The sequence below is a fragment of the Thalia democratica genome, chromosome 7 (assembly GCF_965202585.1).
Source record: "Thalia democratica chromosome 7, ktThaDemo2.hap1.1, whole genome shotgun sequence".
Classification (NCBI taxonomy): domain Eukaryota; kingdom Metazoa; phylum Chordata; class Thaliacea; order Salpida; family Salpidae; genus Thalia; species Thalia democratica.
This window is the reverse complement of record NC_139171.1, coordinates 57,228,920-57,243,560: the sequence shown is the minus strand read 5'-3', so window position 1 is coordinate 57,243,560 and position 14,641 is coordinate 57,228,920. Positions and strand designations below refer to the sequence as shown.

General features: G+C 28.7%; 1 protein-coding gene across 1 annotated transcript; it reads left to right on the top strand.

Annotated features, from left to right (window-relative positions):
• Positions 1-6,693: 6,693 nt before the first annotated feature.
• LOC145840215 (protein Wnt-4-like) lies at positions 6,694-14,360 on the top strand. The gene is made up of 6 exons (XM_082947384.1): positions 6,694-6,856; positions 10,421-10,511; positions 12,001-12,239; positions 12,656-12,944; positions 13,294-13,434; positions 13,682-14,360. Exons 1-6 carry the CDS (start codon positions 6,819-6,821, stop codon positions 13,997-13,999), a joined length of 1,116 nt encoding a protein of 371 aa, XP_082803510.1. The 5' UTR covers positions 6,694-6,818; the 3' UTR covers positions 14,000-14,360.
• The last annotated feature ends 281 nt before the right edge of the window (positions 14,361-14,641 follow it).

Here is a 14,641-nt window from a genome sequence, read left to right as displayed (position 1 = left end):
AACTAAAAAACAAACTTTTATGCAGTATTGGATTAAAACACTACAGACATTTTATTTTGAACAAAATTTTGTCATGAAGTAAATTAAATTTTAATATAGTTGCTTAAAAATATGTTCAAATATATTTATAATCGTCTAAAATATATTGATTACCTTTTATTTAAGTATATCTAAAAACTCTGCCAGAAAATTTTGATAGCACAATAGATAAGAGTACTAATTCATAACTATTAAAAGATATAACTTAACTTTCGATTTGCCGTATTTTTAAGGTATAAATACGAACAAATAAAAAGTTGAGTTTTAAAATTTAGTATAGGTTCGTAACTAAAGTTTGATTTAACACTTACTTTTTTCATTTAAAGTAGTTTTTGTTTCTTTAGTAAAGTTTTTTAGACTCATGTCAAATCATAACTAAAAATTATCACATCAAAAAGAAAGCTGTAATATACAAAAATAAGTTTTATCTAAATTTTTACCGACAATTATAAATTTCACTAAGCCACCTAACAAAACTTTGTTGGATAATAATGAACACTTATCAATAAACTTTTTAGAATAATTAAGTTAAACTAGAAATTTTTTGTACATACTAAGTTTAAATAAAAAATAATTTACTTTTTGATGTTGATAAATCTGAAAAAAAAAATTTCTAAAATTTTATGAATTGATCAAGCTCAGTCAAAAACAAGGCTAATAGAATGTTGTGAAAGTCTTTACAAAATTTTATTAATTAGAAAAGAAAATTGAAATGTTAATACAAAAAAAAATTAATGGTGTTGTTTGATATCCGGCATTCGTGTAAAAAATACTTAAAAAGTTTAGTTTTCGTCTAGAATTTAATCAAAGACGAAACTCAACACCCGAAGTAAAACAAAAGTTTATTACCATGTCATAAAGTTAATACTTTAAACTGTCTTATAAATGATAATAAAAATATGTAGTTGTTTTTATTGTCTGAATACAAGCGAAATTAATGGCTATGAAAATATAATCTATCAATTCTAGTTAATACGTGTAAATATGTAGTAATTGAAGCATTTTGACTACTTTTTGTCCTGAAGTATTTTTTTCGTGTTTCAGTTTTTAATTTTAGATATTAGAGTTAGAGTTAGACAGTCTTTATTATATAATTAACAAACTTAAAACATCTCAAAATAGTTTTAGTTATATTAATTAAATTTCTTCATTCTAAAAAGTGTTTGTTAATAAGGAAAACTTACTTTATACACTTTGCAATAGCCACTTTTTAATGTAAAGTTTTGAAAAAAAAAATTATAGCCAACATATAAAATTAGGTAGAAAAACATTATTTAAATACTTCATAAAATATTTTAATGTAGCTCATAGAATAAAATCATGAAGCTATTATAAAACAAAATCACAGCTAATACTAAATTAAACTTTAAAATTGATTTCAAATCATAGTATTTATAGTAGAAAACGTTTTACAAAATTTTAGTAGTTTAAAAAATCTTTAGTGTGTTAAATAAACACTGCCGATCAAAAAAAAAAACATGCAACAAATAAAAGTTATTGAATAAAAACTGCTTAAAATTTTATTTTAGATAAGTGTTAAGGAAGTATTGATTATGCACATTTATTGTAAATCTATTTAAAGTAAATCATGAGAAAAAGACAGTTTTTTATTGTTTGAGTATAGTTTATGACTTTAAGATTTTTAAATAAAAAGTTATAGATATTAATGAAAAATTACAAAGACTTTTATGGCAAGGTCAATGATTTAATCTACAAAATCTTAAAAAATATTTAAATCGCACTTGCGTATGAGAATAAACGACTGATCAAGTTAAATTAAAAACTTATTTATACATTCTCAACACACACACAACTTAACAGTGACCTTTGAAATGAAAGTTCAAAGCGCAAATAAACGCATTCAGAGCGTCGAAACAGAAGTCGCTCGCATATTCATAGAGAGACACAACAAAAAGGTGCAACGAACAAATGGAAACCGACCGACAGCTATGCACACACAACCAACACAAATTAAAAAAGTTCAACACAAAATGATTGCCATGGAAAATATTTGTGAAAAGTGAAAGTACTTTTGAGGGCATGAATATATCCATAAATACATAAGTTGACAATGGCGAGTTGTGGGGATGGGTCACTCAAGGACCCTTCACTTTCACGCATATCGCCACTGGCGGGCGCTGTTCACAAGTCATAATTCATAACTCTTTTCGTTTTTTTTTGGATTTCTTGGTGAAAAAATATTTTTTCCGAATTTTTGACGTTTGATTTTCTTTTCTACAGACGCATACGCTAGCTAAAAAAGTTAGAAAGTTGAAGTTGAATGTAATTAAATATGAAAAAATAACTTGCATTGGCTGGTTTAGTATTAGGTTTAATAGTGATACTATGTATGATTTCTTGTAAAGCATTTTGTTTTTGTATTTTTTACGATAAATACTTAAGTTTTTATTTTTTGAAATTTGTTTCATTTTTATGTAAGGTTTTATTGTTTGTTAGTTTTATACAAAAGCTTGAGACACCATTCATTCAGAAAAGTTTTATTTAGCAAGCACGTGCAATTTCGGCTAGCCTTTTTCAATTATTACTGTTAGTTGTACTAATTTAAAGACTTTTTTATACTTTAAGGGTGTTTTAGATTTTCTACCAGATAAAAATTCTGTTCGATATTCTATTTGCTATGAGTTACAAAAGTTATAGGGTTGTATGTTTAAAATGGTAACAAAAGGTTTTTTTTTTGTACATAAATATCAATACTGAATTATAAAATTCTATCAATAACTTTTAGACATTCTTTAAATAGAAATGAAGTTTTACAGCTAGTTAGTTAGTAGTTATGTAAAAAAGTATCGTTTGCGTAACTTAAAAAATAAAGAGTAACATAGAGTAAAATTAAAAGTACACGAATTAATTTCTCCGTTGTAAAAGGTTTTAGCTTTTGCTTCTTAACTATTACTCGGTTTGTCTATTATTTAACTAAAGTTAACTTATGTTAACTTTGTTAACTAAGTTTAAATTTTTTGTCAATTACTTTTATGTCGAAAATTATGGAATCTTAAAAAGTAATCAATTACGAAAACATTTCCCGAGTTACACTCTCAAGTGACATAATTTAAATTTTTTCGTCCAAAGTTCACCACAAAATTCTAAGTTCACTCAAAATTTTTCCTTAACTCACCACTAAGTTATTGCTAAATATGGCCGCTATAAATACATACATATAATCGCAGCTTCTCGAAGGAATTTAAAGTGCCTTCAGGTTGCTCTCAAAACAGAAACAAAAGGAACGAAAGGCCTCGTAAAACAGCGGCGAAAATTATCGCTTTTAATAACCACCTCTTAAAAGTTTGATTAAGTCAACGCATTAGCAATATCGGCAATTTTATTTGTACGGTTGCTGCTCATAAAATTTGGTTTTTGTTTAAAAGACGCTTCAATTAAGTTGTAGCAAGTCGTGTAAGCGAGTTAATAATATTTTATGCACTTTTTCAATATATTTTAAAGCCGTTTCCTTCTTTAACTATTTAAATAAAAAAAAAATTTAATTAGATATTTAGAAGTATTCATTAATCTTCTAGGCTTTACTCATACCAAGAACAAACAAAAAGTTTATAAAAAGCATTTCCAAGTAACACCCATAAGATATTTTAACACAACACTAAGATAAACAAGCTCCGAAAAGAAAAGATAAAAAATTCTCCGTTTGTCACTTAGACAAAGCCACCACCGCCAGACATGCGTAATCTCGTGTGGGGAGATAAGAAGGACAAATTAACACGCGCAAATTTGTCATTTGTGGGGGCCGCAAATGGACTGCTCTTGATCCCGGGGGATCAACTTCCATTTGTTAAAACGTCACGGTCGAGCAGTCGCGCGGGTTTTAGCTGCGCGAGGCTATTTTGGTCGGTTTAGAAAAAGTTTTCTGCAGACTTTCGGGCAAGTCCAAGGTCGGTGTGTTGAGATAGTTGAGGTGTCAGATGTGCTGAGAGCTTTTTTTAGTTTTGAGTTTAGTTTGAGGTGCTTTTGTTGTTGTAGATTAAACCTGCTTGCGTCAAATATAAACGTGTTTTTTTCACAGGTTGTTTATTTACAAAGCACGAAAAGCATGTCTGACATATCTAAGTAATTTTGTGATTGACCAAACAACTGTAGTTCTATTATTATTGATTAGTTAAACAGATATTAGATACTAGATTACTTAGTTGTATATTTTTTCAGATAACTTTATCTTCTTCAGTTTAGATTTTCGGTTTTGTTATAGGTTTATGCAAACTTATAATTATATTAAAATTTTTAAAAGTTTTATTTCAAATTTTTTCTGTAAATTTATTCTTGTTTGTTAGTCTGAAACATATATGATTTATTATCAGCTTTTCAGATTTCGAAAAAAAAAACATTAAACTACGTAAATTGTTTAAGTAAATACTTACACTAGTAGTTTTGTTTATGAGTTTTAGTTATTCAAAACAATATACTTTGATCTTTCAAAGAATTCGATACGTATTACAAAATACAGTGCAAGGTTTCACAATTTCAAATAAACAATTCACGCATTTTTGCTTCCTTAATAGCTAAAGTATCAATTTTAAACAATATCATGTTGTGTAACTTAGGTCATAATAATTTTTTTTGTCATTTTTAATAAATTATTAAAAGGTTTTTCTTGTAAATTTTTCATGATTAGCTGCCTAAATTATTTTAAATAAACAGTTTTAAGTGTTTTGTTTTAGTTCATTAATTAGAGATTATTCAACTATCTACTTTTGTTTAGTATTATACTTCTTTTTTTAAACAATTTCTTGTAAACAAAACTAAAACTAAAGGTGTATGTATATTTAATATCTTAAAGTTTTTGACAAAATATTTTTGTAAGAGTAAAACAAATTTTTATAAACAGAATAAGTTACACTTGTTTGATAATAGTTAACTTTAAATTAAAGATCAATTAAATTCTATATGTAATAAATTTAAACATATTTTGTGAGAAAATAAATTATAAAATTCTACATAAATGATTTTTTCAACCGTATAATTAATTGAATAATTTTTTTATTAAGTTACGTTTAGTTGAAATTACTCACTAATGAATTGCGAAAAACAAAAATAAGCTTTTTAAAGTATATTAATATATTTTGGTATGTATAACTTTCATTTTTTTAGTTTAAAATAAATTATGCAGTGTTTAAAAGTTTCGTGCATTTTATAAGCGTTTTAAAAGCATCTTTTTTACTTTTCAAGTTCACTATTTTTTTAGATTTCAGTTAATGTGTGACTAAAATTGATTTAATTAAGTTGTGATACGAGTTTAGTTTTTTTGATACAGTTATAGCTAACTAATTTTATTGTTTCTGACTTGAAAAACATGTATATTAGCTAAACCATGAAAGTTAAATAAGTTTTTATCAAAACAGTTTGAACTAGATGAGATTTATTAGAACATGTACAACACACAAAGTTTTATGATCTTTTTTTGTGTTTACGTTTAAAAGTTGTTTATTTACAACTGTTCGTTAAACAGAAACAACTTTTAACATAATTGCAAAGCTATGTCAGCTAAAGGTATTAATAATTTTATTCAATTAAATTAAGAACTAATTTTATTCATTGATAGTAACTAAAAACTTTCTTTAAAAGCTCAGTTTAAAGTAATTTAAAGAAAAGTCTTAAACGCTAAAGTCTACGTAAATATAAAATTTTATTCATAAAGCACGACTTATTACTCGCAATAACTCAAAACTACTTCCATTCGTTCGCGGATTGCTTACAAACAGAAAGCGTTAAAACAACCAACATTGCCACGCATGAGTCACTTCGCGTTCGGAGCGTTTTGCAACTAGCGAGGTTATGAACTCAATTACCAGGTAATAACCAGATCTCTTTAAAACATCACCGATATTTCCCATGCTAACATGTTCGTTTACGAGTTTATTATTCAATTTTGAAGGTTCGCGCCGCAGATTTGGCCCAATTTTCTTGTTAGAGCCCGGAGCGAAACTTTCTGGGTGAAATCCGCGCATGAAAAACAGCAAATTGGCTATTTAAAAATGAGTAAAACAAAATATATTTCATAAAAGTCCGGTAAAAAATAACAGATTTAATTATAAAAGGGCTTTAAATCAGGTAAGCGTTAGACGGTATCTCAAAATTTTTTAAAAGATTATAATTCAACAAAATACATTTCTGGTAAAAAGTAACGAATTATGAGCTATAAAAAGGCTTCACGCAAATTTTCGAAGCCAAGCAAGCGTAATACTGCAACAAAAGTGTTTAAAAGATTATAATTGAACCGGCAAATTCTTCACAATCAAAATTTTTAAGTGTTTCAATTGATCTTTTTATTTACGAGACAGGCGTCAAAAGATGTATGGCTGTTGCTTTATTTTATTGCACTTTTTTTAAACTTTTTAATGTTTTGCTCATTTGCAGTCAATGTTGAAGTTCGTTTCAAGTCAAAAGGTAGAATAAATATAAGTTTTTGAAGCTTTGTTTTATGAGATATTTACTTTTAAGTCGACAATATTCCGTTTTAGTAAACTATTGAAAAGTTGATTAAGCGCTTTCTTAATTTTTCTAACCATTACTTTTTATTTTTGACGTTAACTTTAGTCTAAGTATTTAGCTGGCTGAAAACTTTTAGATTTTTTGTAGACAAATATTTAATAATGTGTTTATACTGTACTTGCGGAAAGAGTGTAATAATCGAGCCCTCCAAATGGAAACCTCAAAAAAAGTCCTGCAAAACTACCAAGTGGAAGAGTTCACAGAGGTTCTTCGGAAGGAAAGTTCCGAGGACAATCTTGATAGCAATTTTCATCTTGAACATGTGTTTGTGCACCATCGCTAGTGGGCTGCAGTGGCTGTGAGTTTATGTTTTTTACGAGAAAAAAAAATATTGAAATATTTAGTTGTAGGTGTTTAAGGTTTTTTGTGGAAACTTTGAGTAATAAAGTCGATTAACAAACAAAACACTTTATTTTAGTTGATTTCTTGTAGCTTAACTTTTGACCATAAAATAAAAACAGCTTTACAACGTCGGTTTAAAAAAAAGGCTTGAAAAAACACTTAAAGTAATGTTTTAAAAATATTTTTATTTACATTGTTTATTATTAAGTGGAAATAGTCTTTTTAAATTCTAAGTGATTACTTTCTAAATAATATTTTTCAAACAAGTATTTTATAATATGTTTTTTTTCTTTTTTATGTTCTTAAATAATCTAATTAAAACTGACAAACACATTTAATCTTTAGTCAAAGAGGTATCTTCAAGAAATAAATATTAGGTAACTTAGTATACAGAAGTGCTTCATTTTGGTACTTAAGATTAGCACTGTTGTTTTAGACAACTACTTATAAAAGTAAACTTCCTAAATATTTCAAGTACAAACTTAAAAGGTTTTGTTAATATAATATGTTAATACTTTAAAAGTTTTTCAAATTTGTAAAATTTAGCGCTTTAACAATGAAAGCAAGTTAAAAGACTATTTTGTCCAATTAAAACTTTTTATTTAATAGTCATAAAAAAAAATAGTCTGCTACAATATGATACTATGATTAAGAGTAAACTTAAATCATTAGAATTTTTTTTGTATATTTTTTTAAACATTTCGAGCTTACTCTTCTCTACATAAAGCACTATTTTGATGGATCTTTTCAAAAAACACAACTACAGTACTTTTTGTGATTATTTTAAATAAAATTACAGATTAAATGTATTTGATTAGCCATTATTGTTTTAAACTACTTAAGCTTTAAATTTATATTGCGTTGAATTACTCAAAAGTACTTATTTAGGAGAGTGTAATCAAAGCTTAAAGCACAACATTAAAGCTATCAAACAGAAGAAAATTACACTTTTTAAAACTACGATGAATTTAAGTTTGTAAAAAAACATGGTTCATTTTTTAAGTAACTGTTTATGCCACCATATTTAAAATTTTAAAAGGGTTTTGAAAAACTTCAATAAGTCGTAGCTTATATAATATATAACTAAGTTAATTTTCGTTTAATTTTACTTTTCTATTCTTTTATTTTATTGATGGTTTTATTTCTCAAGGTTATAAATTCCAGATAAAAAACTTTTTAGTTTTAAGAAGTTGCTATGCATGTTGTGTAAAAGTCGGTAACCGAAAGGTTTTTTCACCAGGTCCTTAGACTAAACTTTTTGAGCGCTTTTTTTATCATTCAATAAAAAATATATAAATAAGCTTTTAAATCTACTTTCGAATGCCTTTAAATAAAGTGACCATGTCTTTTTTATGTTAGACTATAATGTATCCTCATCTAAAACAACCACCGAAATAACCATGTTACGTAACAATGGAAGCTCCAACTTTTTCATTTCCACAACTCAAACAGCTCGAGAGGCTTTTCGGCCGCGTTTCCGAACTTTTTTTTAAGTGCTCAAACTTTTCAATAACCCATCACTCCGCCACTCTCAGCCGAAACATCCTCTCTCCCTGCGGGGCCGAAAACCGCCGAATGATAACAAAAAGGCAGAAAAGTCATCCGGTCACGCTTGACTGCGCGCAAGGGTGTGGCGGCCAAATCGCGGCGCAAACAATGACAATTTTGTTTGTAATCAATGGCTTAGCCGGATTAAGCTTTCTTTTGTCGCCCTAATGCGCTGGTGTGGTGCTCGTTCGGGGCCGAATACTTGGGGTGTCTCGTGTGATAGGGGTTAGTGGTGCTGCTTCCAAGAATTATTTGTGTTATTGATTAAACTTTAATGATTAAATAGTTCGGCTTCGGGTTGAAAGGCTTAATGCTGAACGATTTATTGAGTGATGGCTGGATAAATAAAATCATCATGTATAAAAACACAAATTTATCAGAAAATTTGTAGTCAAACAATCTGGATAAGTTCATATAAGCTGAAGATATAGATGCATGTTTTTAAAAATACTAAGTTTATCAACAATTTAAAAGTTTCATAACTACAAAGTTATACTTAAGTTTCAAGTTAAAATATCAAAGTACTTGAATTTCGAATACTTTTGTTAAAATCCGATCTCTGTCAAGTATTTTTATGTTTTTACTGACTAAGAAGTAGCAAAAGCGTATGATCAACATGTAATAAATATATCCATCAAGTTTAAACAATGTTTGAATGATTCACTCACTTGAGAATACCGAATAAAGCTTTCCGTTTACCAGAAAAAGCATCTTAATAGCCTGTTGAGACGTGAGATTATGTTATCGTGTTTGTTTTTTTAGTCATATTTCAATTTTGTGTACTTTAAAGTGTTCAAGAATTTACATAACATTTAGATTAGGAAGTATGGTTAAGAAGTAAACATATAGTATTTTTTTGTTATATAAAGTCTGTTTAAGTATTATCTTTTATTATCCTTTAAAGCTTATATACCGACTAAAAATAATAAAAGAAAAACAGGAAGTTTAAGACTGAAAACATTGTATGTGTATTTAAAATTAATCATCGACTTTTAAGCGTTTAGAGAAAAATACATACAAAACATGTTTTGTTAATTAATGAAAAGTTGAAGGCTTAAATACCGACTTACATTACAAAACATTAACTTTAAAGATTAAAAAAGTTTTAAGCGTACATGAATCTAAAATCAGTCATTATTTTGGATAAACAATTTTCGACTGAGAGTTTGGTTTCTAGATTAAACAAAATAAACATTTCATATTCCGAAAGATTACGCGTTTTTACTTATAAATATCAGAAATTTCTATTTTAAATCTAACATATAAACAAAATGCTAAAATTTTAGTTTTAGCCACGATTTCAAATAAAAGGCGTTGTGTTAAGGGTTTAAAATAGGAATATACTTTATTTATAAAAGCATTATATTGGACGTTCACTTAACTTTTATATATAAAAATGAATGAGATGATATTAACTTATTATTTTTTTTTAAACTTAACAGCACAAAAACACCCTATAAAAATAGTATAACCAAACCATATCTAGTATAATCTGTGATTTATTTCAATTTGTTACAACACAGTAAAGTTTAATAACAAACCAACACCATCTTACAAATATAAACTTTATTGAAGACGAATAAATTTTATTTAAAGTAACTTTATTTTCTAATCATAGTTATCACACGTTAACCTAATTTCATTATTGTAGGTTTTTATAGCTACTTTTTATTTATCAGTTTTTCCTTCTTAGACGACTAAAATCCTTTGGGTATCAATAGCAAAAATTTTTTTATTTATATAACTTATAGTATAACTTTTATGCTTTATGACGTAACAATTTTTAACTAGGTATTTCAAAATTACTATTTATAACTAAATTTACACTATAATATTATCAGTTTTAAGCAAGTTTATTGTGATGATGAGCTAAACGAAATTAATTAATAAACTTTTTCAAAATGAGTGATTTATGTTTAAACTTTTAAGTTATATAACTTAAACATTTGTAAAACATAATTATTTCAAACAGGCACATTCATCACAGCAACCTCGATAACTGGAATGTAAATGAAACGGAAAATTGTGAAAAGTACAAATTTTTCACTGTGCACCAACGACAAGTGAGTAAAATTTGTAAATTTTTAAAATTTGTTATAAATAGTTTTTACTAAAACTTTTAAAACTTAAAAACTGTTAATGTTTTTTAAAGAACTCATCAAACTTTCTGATGGTTTTGTTGGCTAGTCAGTGAAAAATCTTTTTAATTTTAAGATTTCATAAGTTTTAGACTTGTTAACGTTAACTCACCGTATTTTAGATTAAAGTTTTTTTATACAGAAAATCTATCAATATAAATGGTACACCTGTTTGTTTTTGATAGTGAGACTTTTTTTTTCAAATACTTTAATTTAAAATACATATTTTCTATTTACAACAGTATCTAAAATGTTTAAAGTTTGTATTGTGAATTAAGTCTAAGTTTATTTGTAAAACTTTAACTTCAGCTTATTTTAAATTAAAAAAGAAACTCCTTGTTTATTATTGACAACAAAATTTTTCGTCTGTACCAAATAAATGTTATTGTAAAACTAATTTATAATTCACAATATTCTTACAATATGCTTTTGTTTAAAGATATTTTTGTAACAGTTTACTAAAAAAAATGTAAAATAGTTTTCAAAAACTCATACGATCAACTTTTTTAATTTAATAATTTTTACAAAATAAAAACAAATGACAACTATGGTGACAAAAATATCAAAATACTTTAAGCACACACGCATTTAAAGTTAACAAAAACAAAAGGCTTTTAAAAATTAAAACTTAAAATAAAATTGTTATTTATCAGCTGTGCAGAAAATACCGATTTTATATAAGAGATAATGTAACCTTTGAAAAATAATTAAACAATTATAAACACTTAAAAGTCAAATACCCAACTAACAGTAAAACATTAAAAAAGCCTTGAAAATTAAGTCTTTTTTTCTTATTGTTCTAGCTGTGCAAACTTTAGTCTTGAATTCATAATTGTTTTGTTTGCTTTAAGTTGAATTTATTTAAAATATGTTGCCCTTAAAGAACTGTTTCTCAGTAAACTTGGCTGTGTTCCTCACAAAACGCAGTCGACCCTTGATTTTAAAGCATGTAAACGTTAGAAATCAAATAAAATACTAATAGTAATGAAAACTTAAGTATCTACTCAAAACTACTAACTGCCAGCTTTGCAGAAAATACCTTTTCTTTTAAAAACTTATACAGTCAGTTTAACTACAAATGATTATTTTCTTTTCAAACTAACTGTTTATTTGTTCGCAGTTGCATAAGAAACACCGATATATTTATGAAGTTTAAAATATTTGTTACAGTAAAAGTATAAAATATCAATCAGCTTTTTAAAATTAAGCTCTAATTTATATGTCCTTTTTAGCTGGGCAGGAAGTACCGACCTTTTTACTCAAATAAAAATGTTTAAAAAAGTTAACTAGGCTTAACTTGAAATATTTTTTTCTCAGTTAAAAATATACATATAATACTTTTAAATTAATTTTTTTTTTCAGCTAAAAACTTACAAATTAAAGTTATAAATTAAACTATTATTTTTTTTCTCAGTTGTGCAGGAAGTACAGGCACCTGATGCCTTCCATCACCGACGGCATCAAGTCGGGACTTCAGGAGTGCCAGCGCCAGTTGAAGGACCACCTGTGGAACTGCTCCATATCGGCAGTTAATCCAACCGCACGAGGGCGCAACAGGAGGTCGGTGTTCCTCGATAAACCGTACAGCGGAACGAGGGAGGCGGCGTTTGTGCACGCGATAATATCCGCTGGAGTGGTCAATTCCATCACAAGGTTGTTCTGGTATTTATTATATTATACTATTTATTATGTATAATTAACAGTTATTTTAGTTTATTAAACAGTAGTATTTGTAGTAGAAATTTTTTTTAATTAAACGTGCTGTCTTGAAACAATTTATGAAGCAAAGTATGTCCTATTTATAAATTGTTTTTACGAGTTTTAGTTTGGATAGCTTTGAAGGCTCGCACGATGTAATAGATTTAACAAAGTTTAAAACTAAAAAACGAGTGTGACTAAGGTTACAGCAGAGTTGTGAATTACACAACATGCAAAATGTAAACTAAGAATTTTGCTTTGAACTTTTTAAAATGCAAAACACAGATTCATGTAGATGTGATCAATAATTTATTATTAGTATTTATAAATTTTAATCAAAAAAATATTGATTGTTTAATAAACCATTCCAGGGACTGTTTCCAGGAGAAGCTGGGAAGCTGCGGGTGCGACCGCACGTGGGCCAAGCGTTACCACGGCAACCGCAACCGCCAGGTGGAGTGGGGCGAGTGCAGCGCGAACGTGGGGTACGGCACCGCCATCTCGCGGATGTTCGTCGACGCGGCGGAGCGGGCGAGGCGGAGGGAGATGAGGGAGCGGAGGAAGATCAGGAGAAAAGGGAGGAGGGGGAGCGTGAGGTCAAGGAGGCGGGCGAGGAACGAGATGTTCGTGAACCTGAGGAACAACGACGTTGGGAGAAAGGTTATTTGATGTTTTTGTTTTTGTAAAGTAAAGAACAGGATAGTTTGTTTTTGAGATTTAGTTAAACAAATTTTGTCTACAAGTTTACTTGTTCAATAAGTAGTCTTTTTTAAACTGACTAGTAGTTATTTCGGCTATCCTAAGCAAAGCCGAGGTGTTAGGCCATCATAAAAAAGCACTGGACACTGATCGAGATTTGTACTATAATGATTTTTCAATCAAAAATTTGCAGTCAAACAAAAGAGAACTTTTAAAAAATAAAACAACTTAAAATGCATATCATCTTTAGCTTTCACGCTCTAATTAAAAGTATAAGTAATTACAAAGATTATTTTCAATTATGAAACAGGTGATAGCGGACAACATGGACCACAAGTGCAAGTGTCACGGTCTTTCTGGCTCCTGCACTTCCAAGAGCTGCTGGAGGAACCTGCCCAGCTTCTACTCGGTTTCCCAACTCTTGAAGAAGAACTTCCTCAACGCCGTGCAGGTATGTTTTTGTACTTAAAGTTCTGAACTAATCTGCAGCTAAATATAATATTTAACTGGCAAGTTTAAACTTTTAATACACTTAAAGTACCAAGGTTGCTAAAATTCAAGAACTCTAACATGTACAACTTTGTTTAACGCTCGTTTTTATAGCTCTCAAAATTTAATGCAATAGTGATTTTGCTACACGCTCATCGCCACACTCCCAGCCTGATAGCTTTAAAAAATAAATTAAATGAAACTTTCAGGTGCACGTGCTGAGGAAGGACGGAAGGACAGTGCCGAAGGGGAAAGGGAAGCGGAAGCTCAGGGGCGACACCGACCTGATATACCTGCGCGCCACCCGGCCCACCTGCAACAACCAGGGCAGGGTGTGCCATAGCAACCATCGGGTTGCCAGGGGCGACCGCCAGGCGGCGACGGGGTGCGACACGCTGTGCTGCGGGAAGGGGCACAGGACGGTTTCGAAAGTGGTGGAGTCCCCGTGCAACTGCACGTTCTCGTGGTGCTGCCAGGTCAACTGCCAGCTGTGCAACTCGACCGTGACGCAAAACGTGTGCAATTGAAGTTGAAATGTTGCCTTTTAAAGCGTCGGATTTTGATTTTAAGTTGAAGGTTTTTAAAGCTTTCTGTTTTATAGAATGAACAGTTTAAATTTATATAAAAGTTAAAGTTGCAGACTTGTTTAATAATTCTTAAACTTGTACTTCTACTAAAAAGTGATAATGTGGCTTTAAATCTAAAACTTTCTTTTGTTTACCGATACAAACTGAATTATTCAAAGCACTTTTGCAACTTCGAATTTTAGATTTATATAAATGAAAAGTTTGAGTTTTTCAATTTGATTTGACTGAATTTGATTTTTACATTTACTTTTGTCACTAAACATTAAATAAAAACTAAACAAAACAATATTTTTAGCTTGCAGCTCCAACTTTTTTCTTTTAATTTCTATATTGCTAGTTTTATCTAAAAAATTAAACCTTTAGTAATAACAACAAAGATCTTTATTTAAATACAACTTTATAAACAATAAAATAATAATAAATTACCAACTGTTCAAACAAAGTTTCAATTAAAACGGTCGGTTTGATAAAAGAAAACAAAAAGTAATTAAAGTTTATATTTTTCGTTTTGATTTTAAACTTTTTCTATTTTTGCTTTGAGAATCAATTTCTTCTGCTAGCAAAATTTTTGAAAGCTTAACC

Bases quoted from the DNA above. Each gene is read 5' to 3' on its own strand.
- LOC145840215 (XM_082947384.1), top strand. From the start codon at position 6,819: ATGTGTTTGTGCACCATCGCTAGTGGGCTGCAGTGGCT. The intron at 6,857-10,420 runs GTGAGTTTATGT...TATTTCAAACAG, and splicing joins GCTAGTGGGCTGCAGTGGCT to GCACATTCATCACAGCAACC. The intron at 10,512-12,000 runs GTGAGTAAAATT...TTTTTTTCTCAG, and splicing joins TCACTGTGCACCAACGACAA to TTGTGCAGGAAGTACAGGCA.